We start from the raw sequence: 19,010 nt of genomic DNA, 5'->3' as shown, positions 1-19,010 counted from the left end.
AGGAGAAATTACAGCGCACATGGTCTGGAGTTGGTAGATAATGGTCCTATCTATGGTCAAAAACACAATGAACAACTTCTAGAATAACCCAGAGTAATCTAGAATAATTGTCGCAGTTGAAATCTTTGTCCTTATCTGTGGGAGGCTCAGAAACTATTTGTTGATGCGCTGTAGCTCTTCTCTCTGTAGCCATATGAAAAGGGTGAGCTCAGAAGTGAGCTCAACAGGCTATTTTTATTTCCCAAGGGGGCACATGTGCCCAAGCACCCCCTCCTCTTACCCCCATCCCCTTACCACAACAACAGAACTGGAGGAAAAGGGTTCTCTTCTAACTTTAGACCCATGTTTTTCCCTCTATGTTTTATAGTCTTTCGAGGTGCTGTTAGCAACTATCCATTAGCATTAGCCGTTAGCGGAGAAGATTTATAAATAGTTTGAGGGGCCTGTTTGTTTCATCTGTCTGACACTCGACACCGACCGTCTGTCAGATAGCTGGTTATGTGCACTAGTTGAAGGCCCTGGTAACCGTCCCCAGCCTACCACACTAGCTTTCTCCTGGACGGCTCGTCTTTCTCCGCCTGGTCTTCAGACCCTTCGTCTAACCAAGCCTCTGACCAGCGCTCCGAGGCCTGAGAGAGTACTGTATGGATGGAGGACTGGGCTGGAGCAGCATGTTGAGTAGAGAGGCACAGAGCGGTCAGTGTGCTGTCTGAGAGGGCTCTGGGCAACAAAGGGCCTGTCTTTCTGCAGCTGCTGGCTTGGTGCAGCATGCCAAGGCTCTCCTCAGGACAGACTTGTGTTTGAGGATTTACTAAAAGATCACAACACGAATATGGAATACAGCAGCAGAAGGTAAGAGAGTACGCCGGTTTCTTTCCACCCACTGCTTTGTGTTTTTTTTTTGTTCACGAACAGGGGTAGATAGATACTGTATGAAGGAACGCATGTGCGCTTATCTCCCCTGGGTACTGTATGGTTGACACATTCACTGAAAATAGCTGTTGCTGCACAGTCTTTCACTGCATTGGACTGACTGCAATTGAAACCTGTGAACATGGGACTGGAATAGGTACACTACATGACCAAAAGTACACTAACGGTTTCTGTTATATCGTGCTAGGTTCAGTAAGGTGTAACTGTAACTGACCACCAGCCGTTTTAACTGGAGGCCCAGTGGTATCAGGTTTTAGAGGACCTTCATTGGTTAAAAATAAACCTGCCGCATGCACGGATGAAACGAAATCACCTTATGACAGGAGAGATAAGATTATGGGCATCAAAGACCGTGGAGCTAGGACTAGAGACAATCTGTAAGTTTAATGAGGTGAACTACATGACCAAAGGTATGTGGACACCTGCTCGTCTAACATCTCATTCCAAAATCATGGGCATTAATATGGAGTTGGTCCCCTCTTTGCTACTAAAACAACCTCCACTCTTCTGGGAAGGCTTCCACTAGATGTTGGAACATTGCTGCGGGGACTTGCTTTCGTTCATCCACAAAAGCATTAGTGAGGTCAAGCACTGATGTTGAGCGATTAGGCCTGGCTCGCAATCAGGATTCCAATTCATCCCAAAGGTGTGTGACGGGGTTGAGGTCAGGGTTCTGTGCAGTCCAGTTAAGTTCTTCCACACCGATCTTGACAAACCATTTCTGCATGGACCTCGCTTTATGCACGGGGCATTCCCCAAACTGTTGCCACAAAGTTGAATTCACAGAATCATCTAGAATGTCATTGTATGCTGTAGCATTAACATTTCCCTTCACTGGAACGAAGTTGCCAAGCGCAAACCATGAAAAACAGCCCCAGACCATTATTCCTCGACCAAACAATACAGTTGGCACTATGCATTCAGAAACGAGCCGTTGTTGCTCCTAGATGTTTCCACTTCACAATAACAGCACTTACAGTTGACCGAAGCAGCAGGGCAGAAATTTGATGAAAGCTGGCACTATGTTGAAAGTCACTGAGCTCATCAGTAAGGCAATTCTACTGCCAATGTTTAGCTATGGAGATTGCATGGCTGTGTGCTCAATTTTATACACCTGTCATCAACGGGTGTGACTGAAATAGCCAAATCCACTAATTTGAAGGGGTGTCCACATACTTTTGTATAGTGCATTTTAAGACTGGGCTGGTATGATGGATGTATGATGGATATTCTGCGATACTGAATGCAGCTTTTCTGTGAATCCCAGGTCAGTGCAATCAAAATCCCGGGTCTGTCTTGTATCTGACTGGTATTGCTGTAGTGTGGTCTGCATCTGGTTACTGTAGTGTGTCTGGTATGTAATGAGTGCTGTGTGATCCTCCCAGTCAGGTCAGGAGGTATTAATGGCCCATCAGTAGATATTCTGGGCAGGGTAAAGACTGCCTGGCAGCTGCAGTAAAATGAATCACCCATGATGATCGCCCTGTATTACACTCCTCGTACCATTCAGGGTGAATGGTACGCTTATATGCCATTCTAACTCAACAAAATATGTCTATTAAGTAATTCAATAAGCAAACAAAACATCGCCTCCAAAAATTTGAATGGAACATTCCTTTAAATTCCCAAGGGAATGTGCACAATACTGTAGCGCTGTTGGCAACTTTAACCATTTACAGATCTCAGTTATTCTTTAGAGACACAGGATATGTCATTCATTGATGGGAAATACTGTAGTGGGTAAGGAAAAGGAAAGGACTTTAACTGATTTGCCAAATGAAATGATCAGGTGATTGTTTTCATCGTATAGAGCCTTATGTCCCATTTAATGTCTTCTTTTCAGTTTTGAGAACTGACGTTTGGCCGCCTCAGGTACAATGTTGTATAATCCTTGAACAAGCAGCAATTAATTTGTGAGAAAGACCATCCTCCTCTTCCTCTTCCTCCCAGGACAAGCCTCCTCTGGTATTTACATGGTAGTTACATAGGCAGGTATAGTGTATTTACAGTGTATAGGTACGTAATTGTTACTTACAGGTTTTATAGCTTTCTTGCAGTTTATGTAATTATCTGTTTACATTTTGATCTGTGTAACTAACACGTAATAACATACCTATTAGGGACGCATGGCACCAAAGTATGTGTGTATGTAGTATCAAGAAAAGATTTAGTCTAATGAAAGCAATCTATCATTATTTTCACCCTACCACTCCATGCAACATCACTATTCAGTTTTAGATTTAAGCCATTGAACTGCTGATCTTGTTCTTATGAACGACTCGACAAACATTGAGTAAAATCTCACATGAAATTGCTAATGATGACTTGGTCAAGTTCAAGAAGCCAGATGCATGAACTTTATATTAGATAGTGTATACAGTTAGGTCCATAATGATTGGCACCCTGATAAAGATGAGCAAAAAATATGGTATAAAATATATACAAATACAGAGCTACATTATGCATACAAGAGTATGTGGACACCCCTTCAAATTATCGGATTCGGCTATTTCAGTCACACCCGTTGTTGACAGATGTATAAACTCGAGCACACAGCCATGCAATCTCCATACACAAACATTGCCAGTAGAATGACCTTACTGATGAGCTCAGTGACTTTCAACGTGGCATCGTCATAGGATGTCACCTTTCCAACAAGTCAGTTAGTCAAATTTCTGCACTGCTAGAGCTGCCCCGGTCAACTGTAAGTGCTGTTGTTGTGAAGTGGAAACGTCTAGGAGCAACAACAGCTCGACCAGAAAGTGGTAGGCCACACAAGCTCACAGAACGGGACTGTCCTCGGTTGCAACCCTCACTAACGAGTTTCAAATTGCCTTTGGAAGCAACGTCAGCACAATAACTGTTTGTTGGAAACTTAATAAAATGGGTTTCCATGGCCGAGCAGCTGCAGACAAGCCTAAGATCACCATGAGAAATGCCAAGCATCGGCTGGAGTGGTGTAAAGCTCGCCGCCATTCTGGAGCAGTGGAACTCATTCTCTGGAGTGATGAACCACGATTCACCATCTGGCAGTCCGACAGATGAATCTGGGTTTGTCTGATGTCAGGAGAACGCTACCTGCGCCAAAACTTAGTGCCAACTGTACAGTTTGGTCGAGGAGGAATAATGATCTGGGGCGGTTTATCATGGTTCGGGCTAGGCCCCTTAGTGTCAGTGTAGGGAAATCTTAATGCATATAGCGTACAATGACATTCTAGACGATTCTGTGCTTCCAACTTGGGGAAGGCCCTTTCCTGTTTTAGCATGAAAATGCCCCCGTGCACTAAGTGAGGTCCATACAGAAATGGTTTGTCGAGATCCGTGCGGAAGAACTTGACTGGCCTGCACAGAGCCCTGACCTCAACCTCATCGAATACCTTTGGGATGAATTGGAACGTAGACTGCAATCTAGGCCTAATCGCCCAACATTAGTGCCCGACCTCACTAATGCTCTTGTGGATGAATGGAAGCAAGTCCCCGCAGCAATGTTCCAACATCTAGTGGAAGGCCTCCCCAGAAGAGTGGAGGCTGTTATAGCAGCAAAGGTGGGATCAACTCCATATTAATGACCAAAAAGATAGGGTTGCAAGGATAAGGTCACTGAGCCTTTTTCTAAAAATGTTTTATGAGATTGGAGAACACCATGCAGAAACTTTCCAGATCCTTGATGTCCTTCATTTGCGCTGATGGACTGCCCTCTTCAAACCACAGGTTTTCAATGGGGTTCAAGTCCGGAGACTGAGATGGCCATGGTCAATTCATTTCTTTGTGGATTTTGATGTGTGCTTGGGGTTAATGTCTGGCTGGAAGATCCACTTGCGGCCAAGTTTCAGCCTCCTGGCAAAGGCAACCAGGTTTTTGGTTAAAATATCCTGGTACTGGGAAAAATCATAATGGCGTTGACCTTAGCAAGGGCCCCAGCACCAGTGGAAGCAAAATAGATCCACCACCATATTTTACAGTAGTTACGGGGGTTAGTTTCTGCATATGCATCTTTCTTTTCAACGCAAAACCCACCGCTGGTGTGTGTGGCCAAAGAGCTTTATTTTCATATGGCTTTCATGACACTGATGAAGGCTTAGGCCGAATCACTTGTCTATCTATCTACACCTGAATGAAATAAATACTAAAAAGAAACCATGAATCTCCTTTTCCATCGCTGCTTAATGAACAGAAAATCGCTTTAAATAAATATAGCTCTTGTTCAAATGCTAAACGACCACCAGTATCCCCTTGCACTTAATAGTAGCTTGATATGAAGTTATATGGGACAACTTACTTGTATGTTCCCTTTTAGGGCAACAAAGAAAAAGCCTGATGGTCATGAAGACACAGTCAAACATTCATTCAATAGATTTAGGTTAAAGAAGAATTTTAGGCCTTTTCTACTTTTAACTCTGTTCTCTCGTCTATTCTCCTCCTGCAGGACACACAGGATGTCACGGCTCCTTCTGCTGCAGAAATGCAATACGCCTTAGGGGCCCACCTGGAATACAACCACGCCTTTGGGGCTAAGGCCCTCCAAAGAGACTGATTGGGCCCCTCTGAGGTTTCCTAACCCAGCCCCAGCTAAACACTGCTGTCTGGGTGTGTGACTGAGCAGTAGACATGAGCTGTGTCTGAGTGAATGTGAGTGTGTGTGTGTGAGGTGTGTGATTGAGCTTTACCCATGACGACGGTGGAGAAGCGCCACTTCAGCCGGAGGGGCAGCAGCCACAGGAAGCACAGCAGCGGCGGCTTGAGCGACACATCCAGTGGAGGCTCGATCCTGGATGACACAGACCGTGAGGTCAGCAGCCTGACTGACCGAGCCTTCAGGAGCCTCTGCATTGGGGAAGAAGCCATTTACAATGACTCTGACCTGGGCTCCTCACCGTCAGCTCAGAGGGAGAGACACCAGGCCTTCAGCCAAGATATCATAGCTGCCCAGGAGAAGGAGGACAGGGAAAGGGATGCTCTCAAGAGAGCCGCCCACGAGAGCTTCAGCCTCAGTCTCCAGCAATATGGCCAGGGAGGGGGTGAGGCGGGTTGGGAAGGGGAGGGGAGGATGTGGACAGGACAGTATGGTTTAGAGAACCAGGGTTATTCAGGGTGGGAGGGGCAAGGGGAGGGGAGAACAGAGGGAAGGGTGTCTACCACATTCCAGCACTCCTTCATAGACGTGTCTCAGCAGGAGAAGACTCTGAGGGAGGAGAGACTATCCTTCCTGAGTTATGGAGGGTCTGACACCAGCTGGCAGCAGCGTCGCAGTCGCTCCCGAGTCTCCTCTCTCATCAAAGCCTTTAGCTCGGAGGGTTATGGAGGTGGGGACGGGTGGATGGAGGGGAAACTCAGGGACTGGAACAATGAGTCCTCCTGGGACAAGTCAGCTCTGATGAGCATCCAGAGAGAGCTGTCTGAGTTCTCTACGGCATACCCCCATAACTTTAACACTGGCGCCTTCCCCGCGGCCGGCACCTTCTCTCAGCAGACAGGCCCCTTACCGCCCAGTAGGAACAGCCTGTACCCCTCTGAGGTATCTTCTGCTGTGTCTCAGATGGACAAAACATCCTCCTTTATGAGATCCTCCCACAGAAAACACTGTAGTAAACAAAGCATGTTTGCACAGCTCAACTCAACCTCTAACTTCTTTCTCCATAGTGAGTTCAGCCCCTTCCAGCCCCTGTGGAGAGACCATAACAGGTTCCCCTTCCAGCAGGGGGGTGTCTCCGGGTTCATGTCCCCTGCAGACTTCCCTAAATGGTACGACTCACCCATGTACAAGGAGCTGACATTCGAACAGCAGTTCTACGCCCACCCTGGGATCAAGGAGACAGTGTACGGACCCCAACGTAAGGCCCTGGAGGGAGGCTCCACAGTGCTGCAGAAAGCCTCAGCCCTGGAGAAACGCTCTGAGTCTGAGCTGGTCGGTCACCACCCACCATGGAAACGCACCCAGAGCGTGGGGTCAAACAGATATCCCTCACTCCGTCCCTCGACGGTCTCTCCTACCAGTGAGAGGTCCCGGCGTGGCCACGATGCTGTCAGCGCCATCACTGAGTTCCAGCACACTGAGAGGTTTACCAAATTGACCGCAGAGCAGAGTGTTACAACAGTCCTAAACAGCGCCGAGCAGAGTAGTGCAGTGAAAGGCAACAAGAACAGTGTCATTTCCTTTCACAACAAGGTTAGCACAGTAGCAGTGGAGCAGGGTGTAGTCGCTAGCAACACCAGCACAACGCCCTTTAACATCACCCAGCTGCTGACGCCTGTCATCCATAACCATCAGGACACCTCAGAAGCTCTGCAGTACGCCCTCTCACCCTCCGTCGCCATCGAGCAACCCCCCGCCACAGTAGCAGTGGATCCGGGTGTAGTCGCTAGCAACACCAGCACCACTCCCTTTAACTTCACCCAGCAGTTAACACCTGTCATCCACAATCCTCAAGACACTGACACCACCTCAGAGGTGCAACAGTACGCCCTCTCACCCTCCCTCCCTCTCGAACAGCCCACCGTCTGGGGCGAGAGAGAGAGGGAGAGAAGGGGGGCCACACCAGAGGTGAGGATGTCCAGCTACAAGTCCAGAGCCTCCGGTCTCCTCTTCAACCTGAAAGACAATAGGAAGAGGGTGAAAAGCACATACAGTCCCACCAAGTTCAAAGGCCTGGAGGTGACTGGCAGGAGTAAATCTAACCTGGACGGCTATGAGCCCAGAGACACAGTGATAGATATGCCAGCTATCTTAGACATCTCTGTTCCCCAGGTGGTAGTACAGGAGGAGCCCAATGCAATAGACACTTCATTTCACCCCCATACCAACCCACAGTATAGCCCTTCATTGCAGCCAACCACTGCACACTCTGACCAACACTTGGATTACACAGACACTAGTAAACCCGAGGCCCATCAGTCCGTGAAGTCGTCTCAGACTCAGGAGGAGATGGTTTACCGTCAGGAGTACAGTGGAAACTGCAGAAACAGAGATCCGCTCACTACCAGTCAGAACGGCCAAGGTGGGATATCACAATTTATTAAATCCGATGAAATAAGTAGGACTGAGCTCCTCCAAAATGATATGTATGAGCAAGTCAGCCCCACAAAACCAGGTCTAGACATCACCCTTCCCACAGTGAGCTCACACCTCCCTAGCACTAAGCCCAAACCTTACCCTAGCCCCAATTTTACCGCTAACCCACCCCCAGCAGTCCCAGACACTTACAGGATAGATGGAATCCCTCCAAACCAAACCAACACTGTAACCAGAGACGCACTAGTATCCAAACAAAGTTTTGAGCCCAATACAAACCAGACTACAGTAGAGAGATACACAAAGGCAGGTGGATGTGAGCACGTAAGAGAGAACAAATATGGTTTGGGTGTGAATGACAGAGTTACAACAGAAGTGCCTCCATGGAAAGGGGAGATCGCTGCGCTAATAGAGAAAGACAAACAGTCTCTACCCTCACAAAGAGCAGCTACAATGAAGCAGGACCCAAACCAGAAATATGGAAATGAGTGGAATATATATGGACAACAAGAAAAGAGAGAACAGGGAGAGCAGAATGCATCTGATGGAAGGCTGCATCCAGCTGGTGAAGTCTTAATAGGTCAAAATATCCTTCCATATAAGGACATGCTTCCAGTTCCTGACCACACACTGGCCAATCAGGAGGAACTGTCAAACAGATTCACTCAAAACACAGTCTGCCCTCTTAGTCAGCAGATCATCAGAGACACTGTAAAAGAGCAATACTATTCTGGGACTTTCATGGACAAGTATGGAATTGTAGATCAGTATCGAGTCAATGAGGAATCTCTCACCACCAAAGAGAAGTATCAGAACCAAAATGATCACTTGTACAGGGGTACAGGACAAGACCACAGAAAACAGAGTCTGTATTCGGAAGGTGAAAGAGCATATACAGTCCATAACACCCTGACAGAAAGAGAGCAACCTGTTCAGAGAAAACCACATGCCCCATGGGTGGAAGACAACAAACTACCCAGACACGAAGGATATGTAGATAAACAACAATATGACCAGGATATACAGTGGAATTCTTCATACAAGAATGAGAACAGACAATACAGAGACAATGCAGCTACAACAGCACAATGTGCAAAAGATCACAACCAGTATACCGACAGGACTGCTACAATACTGCAACAGACAAATGGAGAATTTAGTGCAATTAACAGTCACCAATATCCCAAAAGTACAACAAATGACCCCAATAAGATGCACACAACAGGGCTAGCTAAAGCAGAGCTAGCTAAAGCAGAACAAGCTCAAATAGAGCAAAATAAAGCAGTGTTAGCTCAATCAAAACAGGCTAAAACAGAGAAAGTGAAAGCAGAGCTAGATAAAGCAGAGCACGTTCAAGCAGGTATTGCTGAAGCAGAGTTAGCTAAAGCAGAGCTAGCTAAAGCGGAACAAGCTAAATTAGAGCAAGATAAAGCAGAACAAGTTCAAGCAGATATAGCTGAAGCAGAGTTAGCTACCGCAGTGTTAGCTAAAGCAGAACAAGCTAAATCGGAGTTAGCTCAAGCTAAACATGCTAAAGTAGAGCAAGCTAGAGCAGAACTAGAAAAAGCAGAGAAAGCTACAACTGAGTTAGCTAAAGCAGAGCAGGCTAAAGCAGAACAAGTGAAACCAGAGATAGCTAAAGCAGAGTTGGCTAAAGCAGAACAAGCTAAATCAGTGAGCGCTAGAGCAGACAAAGCTAAAGTTGAGTTACCTAAAGCAGAACAAAACAAAGCAGAGCAAGCTAAAGCTGAAATAGCTAAAGTAGAGTTAGCAAAAGCTCAAACAGAACAAGCAAAAGCAGATCTTGCTAAAGCTAAACTAGCTAAAGCAAAGTTAGCTAAAGCTCAAGCAGAACAGTCTAAAGCAGAGAAAGTGAAATCAGAGCTAGCAAAAACAGAGTTGGCTAAAGCAGAGAAAGATAAAGAAGAGTTAGCTAAAACTCAAGGGGAACAAGCTAAAGCAGAGTTGGCTAAAGCAGAGTTAGCTAAAGCAGAGTTGGTTAAAGCAGAGTTGGCTAAAGCAGAGTTAGCTAAAACAGAACAAGCTAAAGCAGAAACTGCTAAAGCAGAGTTGGTTAAAGCAGAGTTGGTTAAAGCAGAGTTGGCTAAAGCAGAGTTGGCTAAAGCAGAGTTAGCTAAAACGGAACAAGCTAAAGCAGAAACTGCTAAAGCAGAGTTAGCTAATGCAGAGCTGGCAAAAGCAAAGAATGATGAACCTGCTCAGTACAGTTCATGGTCAGCCAGTGAGGACAGATACGGTATAAATGATATCCTCACTACCAGAGACTATGAACAGGTGAAGAGAGAGCGACTGAGAGAGAGAAAGCACACTGTCAACGAAGCCGTTTCAGCAGCAGATGACACCAATCTCAACATATCTGCAAAGGCAGAGAACAAAACACTCCAACAGAAAGATGTCTCTCCCACCAGCAGGTATGAAAGGGTAGACAGGGGGGTAGATGACTACAACAGATTGAGAGAGAAATACGGGTTCAGTCATGCAATTTCAGCTAAGGAAAACAAACAGCCCTCTAAGGATGTAGCTGCAACAGATGACAGTAAAAAGACTCCGAATAATGCACCTGCCACTAATAAACATGAGCGGGGGAATGAGGGTCAATGGGTGTACAGCGAGTCATCCAAGCAATTCAAACTGGCCAGTCAGATTGAGAGGAAGACGAAGCCTGCTGACCACACTGTAGCAATGATGAAAGACGTCCATCCGTCCTCATTCAGAGCTCTGTCACTAAAAGAGAAAGGCCAGACCAAGCAAGAGATACTGACGTCAAAACTGAAGGCCCACGCTGAAAAGGAGATCTCAGCCATCAAAGAGAAAGGTTTTGGTAAACGAGACAGACTCTTATCAAGAAACCCCACCAAGCACCAGGAACAGAGAGAGAGAGGACAGAACGGACAGGAAGTGACGAGCGTTAAAAATGATCCATCCAGGGTTGAAAAACAAACAAACAGCCAACTCAGCGTCAGGAAGGAAGCACCTCAATCAGAACATAAAGAGCCAGCTAAAACTGAAGCATCGGCTGTCAGTGATGGTCAACAGTCAAGAGCATCACTGGAACAGGCCATAAACGGGTCAAAGGTCAGTGATGTAATTGAAAAGGAAGTGCATCAGTCAAAGAGGGAGGAAAGTGCAAATGAGGCCATTTCCGGTGACAGTTTGCAGATCATGGGGATAATGGTGACCATAAGAGAACCCTCAGTGAATGAAGACAACGTTTTTACTCCACATCATCCCACCCCGGTAAAAGATAAGATAAACATGGAAAAAGAGGCAATTATTTCCAATAGAAATGAACTCAGCTCAGGTCAACTTCCCAGCAACAATTCAGGCCATTTGAAACAAGAGACTCCTCCAGCCATGGCTCCCATTGCAGATGAAAGAGTTTCGGAAAATGCAGTTAAATCAATTGTAACAAGCAAAAGGGAAGACACTACATTTGCTGAACCTGTAATTACAGAAAAGACCAGAGTTAAACAGCAAACACAGTTGCCAGAAGGGAAAGGTGAACCTAAAACAGAATGTGTTATGAGTGGGAGTAAGCAGGCTAGAAGTGCACCTGAAACCACAAGGAAAAATCCAGAGAAAAATGACAAATCTGTGAGGAACGAGAATTACTCACGGGAGATTCCTAAATCGTATGGGAGAGATCAGTCTCAGAGGGAAACTCTACTCCATGACACCTCTGCAGTTAAAGATGGACGCTCAGCAGAGGTCAAATCGGCTAAAAATAAACAGTTGGCTGAAACTCAACCTCTCCTCTTTAAACATAGCATCACCGCAAGAAACCCTAACGACTACGCAAACAACAACCATCCTTCTAATGAAAGCATCGGCAAGGCCGACCTTGCAGCAGTGGAAATGGAAAAGAGCAGTGTCATTCAAGGTGGCAAAGACATCAGTGTTCAAGATGGCCAAGTGGATAATTTACACATAGGAAGTATTACAGTCCATGTTGTGTCATTAATAAGTGAGATTGACAACCACAAAACTACTGAAGGTCACTCAGTTACCGAACAGGTTTCTTCAGGAGCAGAGAAACCCACTGGTGACAACAATGTTCACATTGATAGTATAGCCATCCGTGTTGTGTCAGGTGTGAGTGAGAATGACAACGGGGAGACAACAGCAAGAGAGAGAGAGCATAACCCAGCACTTCCAAGTGAAAAAGTGTCGCAGAAATCAGAGGTGAAACCAAGACAGAAGGCGCTACCTACTGTCCCTACTGCCATCGCAGACTACGCCAGACTAAAGGTGATCTCTACAGAAGAAGATTCCCCTCCTAATGTGGACAGTCCAAGCAGAAAGGATGGATATTTCCCCATGATACAGACTCACCGCAGTAGATGTCCAGTCTTTACAGTTGAACAACAAGACCACCCAGTGACCGGAGGGGTGTCGAGGAAAGAAGAAGTATCTGTGAAAGGACCAGAGATTCCCTCCAAACTAAACACGGAGGCTAAGATAGGAGTGTTGTCTTCCATGGAGCCGGAACAGAGAAAGAAAGGGACGATCAAACTGAGGGAAAAGGAAAAACAGCCAATCTCATTCAATGAGGCAAAAACTACTGAAGGATTCACAGAGACACACTCTCTTAAACACGACACTGTGCCACAGCCAGAACATGCAACCACTTCAGGGTACCAACTTGGGTACCAATCTGGGATTGATTGGAACCAAAGGCTCTATCAATCCCAGAATCCTCCTCTGCCAGCTCGCGCCATACCCTCACAGGTTGATGTTAAGACCAGAAACCCCTCTTTCTCACAACAACCGACCCAACCCACCCATGTTGACAGGCCTGGAAAAGACCCGTTCTCCCCTACAGAGGCAACGCAATATATGGAGAAAACACATGCAACACAAGCCTCTCTGGGAGACATATATAGCATGGAGAAGAGAGAGGAGAGGAGAGAGAGACAGAGAGAGGATGAGAGGATGGTGAGAAACAAAGAGGAGAGGAAAGAGGAGGAAAGGAAGGTAAGATGGAGAGATGAGGAGAGGATGGTGATTGCGAGACAGAAAGAAGACGAGAGGAAAGAGGAAGAGAGAAGAGAGCAACAGCGACTGAGAGAGGAGAAGAAGGCGGAGGAGAGGAGGAAGAGACAGAGAGAAGAGGAGAAGATGGCGAGACAGAGAGAGGAAGAGAAGAAAGAGAAGGAGAGGAGAGAGCAACAGTGTCGCAGAGAGGAGGAAAATAAAGAGGAGGAGGAGAGGGCGAGACAGAAAGAGGAGAAGAGGAAAGAGGATGAGAGGAGAGAGCAACAGCGACAGAGAGAGGAGGAGAAGAAAGAGGAGGAGAGGAGGGCAAGACAGAGAGAAGAAGAGAGAATGGCGAGACAGAAAGAGGAGGAGAAGAATGAGAAGGAGAGGAGAGAGCAACAGCGGCAGAGAGAGGAGGAGAAGAAAGAGGAGGAGAGGAGGGCAAGACAGAGAGAAGAAGATAGAATGGCGAGACAGAAAGAGGAAGAGAAGAATGAGAAGGAGAGGAGGGAGCAACAGCGACAGAGAGAGGAGAAGAAAGAGGAGGAGAGGAGGGCAAGACAGAGAGAATCAGAGAGAATGGCGAGACAGAAAGAGGAGAAGGAGAGGAGAGAGCAACAGCGACAGAGAGAGGAGGAGAAGAAAGAGGAGGAGAGGAGGGCAAGACGGAGAGAAGAAGAGAGAATGGCGAGACAGAAAGAGGAGGAGAAGGAGAGGAGAGAGCAACAGCGACAGAGAGAGGAGGAGAAGAAAGAGGAGGAGAGGAGGGCAAGACGGAGAGAAGAAGAGAGAATGGCGAGACAGAAAGAGGAGGAGAAGGAGAGGAGAGAGCAACAGCGACAGAGAGAGGAGGAGAAGAAAGAGGAGGAGAGGAGGGCAAGACAGAGAGAAGAAGAGAGAATGGCGAGACAGAAAGAGGAAGAGAAGAATGAGAAGGAGAGGAGGGAGCAACAGCGACAGAGAGAGGAGGAGAAGAAAGAGGAGGAGAGGAGGACAAGACAGAGAGAAGCAGAGAGAATGGCGAGACAGAAAGAGGAGAAGGAGAGGAGAGAGCAACAGCGACAGAGAGAGGAGGAGAAGAAAGAGGAGGAGAAGAGGGCAAGACAGAGAGAAGAAGAGAGAATGGTGAGACAGAAAGAGGAGGAGAAGGAGAGGAGAGAGCAACAGCGACAGAGAGAGGAGGAGAAGAAAGAGGAGGAGAGGAGGGCAAGACAGAGAGAAGAAGAGAGAATGGCGAGACGGAAAGAGGAGGAGAAGAATGAGAAGGAGAGGAGAGAGCAACAGCGACAGAGAGACGAGGAGAAGAAAGAGGAGGAGAGGAGAGAGCAACAGCGACAGAGAGAGGAGGAGAAGGTGGTGAGACAGAAAGAGGAGGAGAAGGACAGAATAGAACAACAGCGACAGAAAGAGGAGAAGAAAGAGGAGGAGAGGAGGGCAAGACAGAGAGAAGAAGAGAGAATGGCGAGACAGAAAGAGGAGGAGAAGAATGAAAAGGAGAGGAGAGAGCAACAGCGACAGACAGAGGAGAAGAAAGAGGAGGAGAGGGTGGTGAGACAGAAAGAGGAGGAGAAGGACAGAATAGAACAACAGCGACAGAAAGAGGAGAAGAAAGAGGAGGAGAGGAGGGTGAGACAGATAGAAGAGGAGAGGAAAGAGGAGATGAGGAGGGAGAGACAGAGAGAAGAGGAGAGGATAGCAAGACAGAAAGAGGAGGATCTGAAAGAGGAAGAAAGGAGAGCGCAACAGAGAAAAAAGGAGGAGAGGGCAAGACAGAGAGAAGGGGAGAGGATGGTGAGACAGAAAGAGGAGGAGAGGAAAGAGGAGGAGAGGAAAGAGGAGAGGATGGCGAGACAGAAAGAGGAGAAGAGGAAAGAGGAGAGGATGGTGAGACAGAAAGAGGAGGAGAGGAAAGAGGAGAGGATGGCGAGACAGAAAGAGGAGGAGAGGAAAGAGGAGAGGATGGTGAGACAGAAAGAGGAGGAGAGGAAAGAGGAGAGGATGGTGAGACAGAAAGAGGAGGAGAGGAAAGAGGAGAGGATGGTGAGACAGAAAGAGGAGGAGAAGAAAGGGGAGAGGATAGGGAAACAACGACAGATTGACGGGATGAACGAGGGGGAGATGAGGGCGAGACAGATAGAGGAGGATATTACAAATCAACAGCGACAGAGAGAGGAGAAGAAAGAGGAGAGGAAGGCGAGACAGAGAGAAGAGGAGACGATGGCGAGACAGAAAGAGGAGGAAAGGAGAGAGGAGCAGCAACGGAGAGAGGAGGAAAAGAAAGAGGAGGAGTGGATGGTGAAACAGAAAGAGGAGGAGAGGAAAGAGGAGGCGAGGAAAGAGGAGAGGAGAGAGCAACGGCGACAAAGAGATGAGGAAAAGATGGCGAGACAGAAAGAGAAAGAGAGGAAAGAGAAAGAGAGGAAAGAGAAAGAGAGGAAAGAGAAGGAGAGGAGAGACCCACAGCGACAGAGAGAGGAGGAGAAGACAGAGGAGAAGCAGAGGGCGAGACAGAGAGAGAAGGAGAAGATGGATGCTCTCCAGTATTACTCCATCAGCAGCCCTGAGGGTCAAACCAGACCCAGGGACATACCCCTCTTCTCCCCCCAGCCCTCCCCACGCAGGGGGGACCTTGAGGACTGGGAGTCCTATGGTAGACCTCACCTCCCTACCTCCCCTGCCCCCCCTTCCACCCGCTCCAACACCTCCTCCCCTGCCCTTGGGGGCAAGCCCACCATGTTCAGAGTCAAAGACAACACCTTCAGAGGCTCCTCACTCACCAAGTCAGTCAAACCACTCTTCCACAAGAGCTTTGGAGAAGAGTTCAGGGTGGGATCAGCCCTTTGGAGCGGATCAGATATGGGAGACGAGGAGCTTGAGAGGACAGGAGAGAGCATAAATGAAAGGCTGAGAGAGAGCGCCGGGACTCCTGTGTATCACGACTCTGCCATCTCGTCACACCGACTCCCCCGCATCCGAGAGACTCAGCTCTCGAAAGAGTTCACCGCCCCCTCGGAGACCACCTACACACACCCTTACTCCAGGCTCCTATCCAGGAGGAATGTGGCTCTGGACGACGATGACTCTCGCTCGATGATCAGCAACATGTCTGGGGATGTTGAGAGTTATGCCACCAGTGTAGCCGACCTGTCTGATTCTGAGTTCGCCAGCAGGGGGGGCTATGGCAGGCCAGATTCAGCCTGTAGTTTTATCAGCGACGTAGGACGGCCACTGGGGAAGCCCCCGACGGTTCCTCCTAAGAGTGAGAAAGCTCTACGGAGAGCCAAGAGGCTCACAACCCGCAGGATAAAGAAAGAGTCGAAGACTGAGACAGACAGCACTGCTGACCTAGTGGAGAAACCGGTCCATGCGGTCGCTAGTGTCCCCTCCTCACCCTCAGAGCTTCGATCCTCCAACCGTCACGCTCGTGCCTCCCCCCATTTCGCTGCCCCTATCTCCCTGCCCCTTGCCCCAACTCACATCTCCAGTGTCCCCTGTTCTCCAACTGATGTAGGATCCGCTCATCACCCATCCTTCCATGCCTCCCCCCACGCCAAAGCCCCTGCCTCCCTTCCCCTCGCCTCACCCCATGCCTCACCCCCTGTCTCCCACCCCCGAGTCACAATGCAAGTGGCCAGTGTGCCCTCCTCCCCCACCCACCACCACGCTCCCCCCAGACACCTTGTCTCACCCCTGCCCTCCCCCCTCACCTCCCACCTGAATGTCCCTCAGTACCACGTCGACCCCTACTACCCTTCCCCACCCTCCCTCAACCTCCCCCAGCACTTCACCCAAGGTTTAACCCAGAAGAAGGTTCTACAGGACCCGGGGTCTGGTCAGTACTTTGTGGTGGACATGCCTGTCCAGGTGAAGACCAAGACCTTCTTTGACCCAGAGACGAGGAAGTACGTCCAACTGAATGTCCGTCAGCCAGGCCAGGGAGGCTCTCTGTCTCAGCCCCAGCCACAGTGTTATCCCCAGTCCCTTCCCGAAGACTCATACACCCAGCCCCAACCCCAAACATATCCCCCATACACCCAGCCCCAGGCTCCTCCAGCCAGCCGGTCCTATGTGCTCTACCAGGGATACCCCCAGAGATACCAGCCCATGCCCGTATCATCCCTGCCCACTCACAGGTCTCTCTCTGAAATGTCTGCCTTGGTGTCTCCCACCCAGGACCCACAGCCCACAGAGGAGAGTCAGGGTTGGGCAGAGGAGGGAGAGAGGCATGGAGAGGGCTGGAGCAGCCAGTGTTATGAAGGAGAGGAGGAGATAATTGGGAGAGAGACATATGGACAGAGCTACAGCCAAGAGCAGACACCTTACATGGACACAGCTCATGACACACACACTGTCCATGACACACACGCTGCGTACGTCACACACAACCAGCTGGACAAAGGCGCAGTGGACGGTGATGATACTAACTCCGCCCCCCACCGTGATATCATCACCATGAGCGAGCTGGAGGACTTTGCTATGGATTCTGGTGACTGGTGACACTGATTGACAGCTTTTGTTTCACAAGTCCTGTTAGGGTCGTGTTCATTAGGCACCGAACAGAAGGAAATGGACTGAAATTGACTTTTTCCGTTACGTGCCCTGATAATGAACACAGCCCTGGTCTCTCTAGAGCAGCGGTTCAAGCATCAAAGAGACTTATAAAGGCTGAATAGCATTTCATGTAATTGAATAAACAGCTGTGTTTTAAAGCATTTGATTGCATTTACATGCACAAATACAGATTTCACAGAAGCCCAATACATAGTTATAAGAACAAATCAAATAAAAAAATCCACATGCTTCATAGACAACAGGTGTAGACTAACAGTGAAATGCTTACTTACGGGTCCTTTTCCAACAATGCAGAGTTAAAGATTGGATACTAAATAAAATAAAATAATTGTCTGGCAATAAATAAATAGAATAAACTAGGCAACCGGATAGATAATAGACAGTAGCCGCAGTATGTGTGTGTGTGTGTGTGTGTGTGTGTGTGTGTGTGTGTGTGTGTGTGTGTGTGTGTGTGTGTGTGTGTGTGTGTGTGTGCGTGTTGCGAGTGAAGCGATGTGGCTTTATATGTGACTTATTTAAGATCTTTGTCTGCTGAAATTGACTATTTTGTTTTGTTTTCTTTTGAAAAGTATCCCTCTTCTGAGACATTTTGTAAAGCTTGCTGTTACATTGCTGATGTTGATCTTTTTGTCGTTTTGTGGTGGAATTATGAATTAGATTAAAGGCTATTTATTATTAACAGTTTCACAGAAATGTTTACCATTCCATATTTTGAATGTGATATGCTGTCTAGGATATTCTCGTGGTGCATTTGATCGATATGTCATGGTCACCTAGAACGTTTACTAATATCAGTGAATAGTGAATAAGAATACAACACAATAGATATCTACAGTATTTAACCGTTTTTCAGGCTGATAGTACTTCTGGGGATGCAGTTGAACATGTTGTAGAAACTGAAGTTCTCATGAGCTACATCTGTTACCAGTGTAAACATCAAATGGATTGGATTATTATTTAGACCTCAGTTTGGTTGGTGTGCATGAAATATTGTCAAAGAATGTGGTGGCGGTTCTGCAACAAGGTCTCATTAGAATATGTCAGAATAGTGGCATATGGGGAATTTAACCATTATACTGTATGTCACCTAAACTGAAAGGTCTATGCAAAGTGAACACAAAACCTGTATTTATGCAAATATGCAGCCACATTGTGTAGATGTGAACACTGATTTCAATATGAACGTTTAGCAGATTTGATTTCAATAAATAGATCCACATTTCTGAAGTGAGAAATGTGTACAGCGTTTCTCCCTTGCTGTGAATAATATAGTGTGGCTTATTATCAAAAGCACAATTTATCACTTTGTATTAACTTTCTTTGTCAGTATTTTGGATGTATTTCAGAAGCACTTTGTAAAGAAGCAAATAAACAAATGATGTGTTATTTGTTGTTTTTTGTTTTTGTTGTTGACTAAATTAGTTCTCTGATAATGAACTCAGTAGCTGACTAAGATACCACCTAGTGGACGTGATAAGTACATAACCGCGATCTTCTC

At 47.3% G+C, this 19,010-nt stretch overlaps 1 protein-coding gene across 2 annotated transcripts; it reads left to right on the top strand.

Moving 5' to 3' along the window:
* Nucleotides 1-278: 278 nt before the first annotated feature.
* Nucleotides 279-18,898, top strand: c1h10orf71 (chromosome 1 C10orf71 homolog). Of its 2 annotated transcripts, XM_090235775.1 has the most exons (3): nucleotides 279-852; nucleotides 5,360-14,293; nucleotides 14,357-18,898. In XM_090235775.1, exons 2-3 carry the CDS (start codon nucleotides 5,603-5,605, stop codon nucleotides 17,435-17,437), a joined length of 11,772 nt encoding a protein of 3,923 aa, XP_090091901.1. In that variant the 5' UTR covers nucleotides 279-852; nucleotides 5,360-5,602; the 3' UTR covers nucleotides 17,438-18,898. The 2 variants fall into 2 exon arrangements, with proteins under 2 accessions (XP_090091901.1, XP_090091891.1); XM_090235765.1 differs by having other exon boundaries at nucleotides 5,360-18,898.
* The last annotated feature ends 112 nt before the right edge of the window (nucleotides 18,899-19,010 follow it).

Source organism: Oncorhynchus mykiss, chromosome 1, assembly GCF_057628025.1.
Source record: "Oncorhynchus mykiss isolate SJ-2025 chromosome 1, ASM5762802v1, whole genome shotgun sequence".
NCBI lineage: Eukaryota > Metazoa > Chordata > Actinopteri > Salmoniformes > Salmonidae > Oncorhynchus > Oncorhynchus mykiss.
The sequence above is the reverse complement of the archived record's forward strand: the minus strand, read 5'-3'. Positions and strand labels throughout refer to the sequence as shown.

What these genes read in the sequence shown, in the direction of transcription:
- c1h10orf71 (XM_090235765.1), top strand. Translation starts at nt 5,603, where the DNA reads ATGACGACGGTGGAGAAGCGCCACTTCAGCCGGAGGGGCAGCAGCCAC.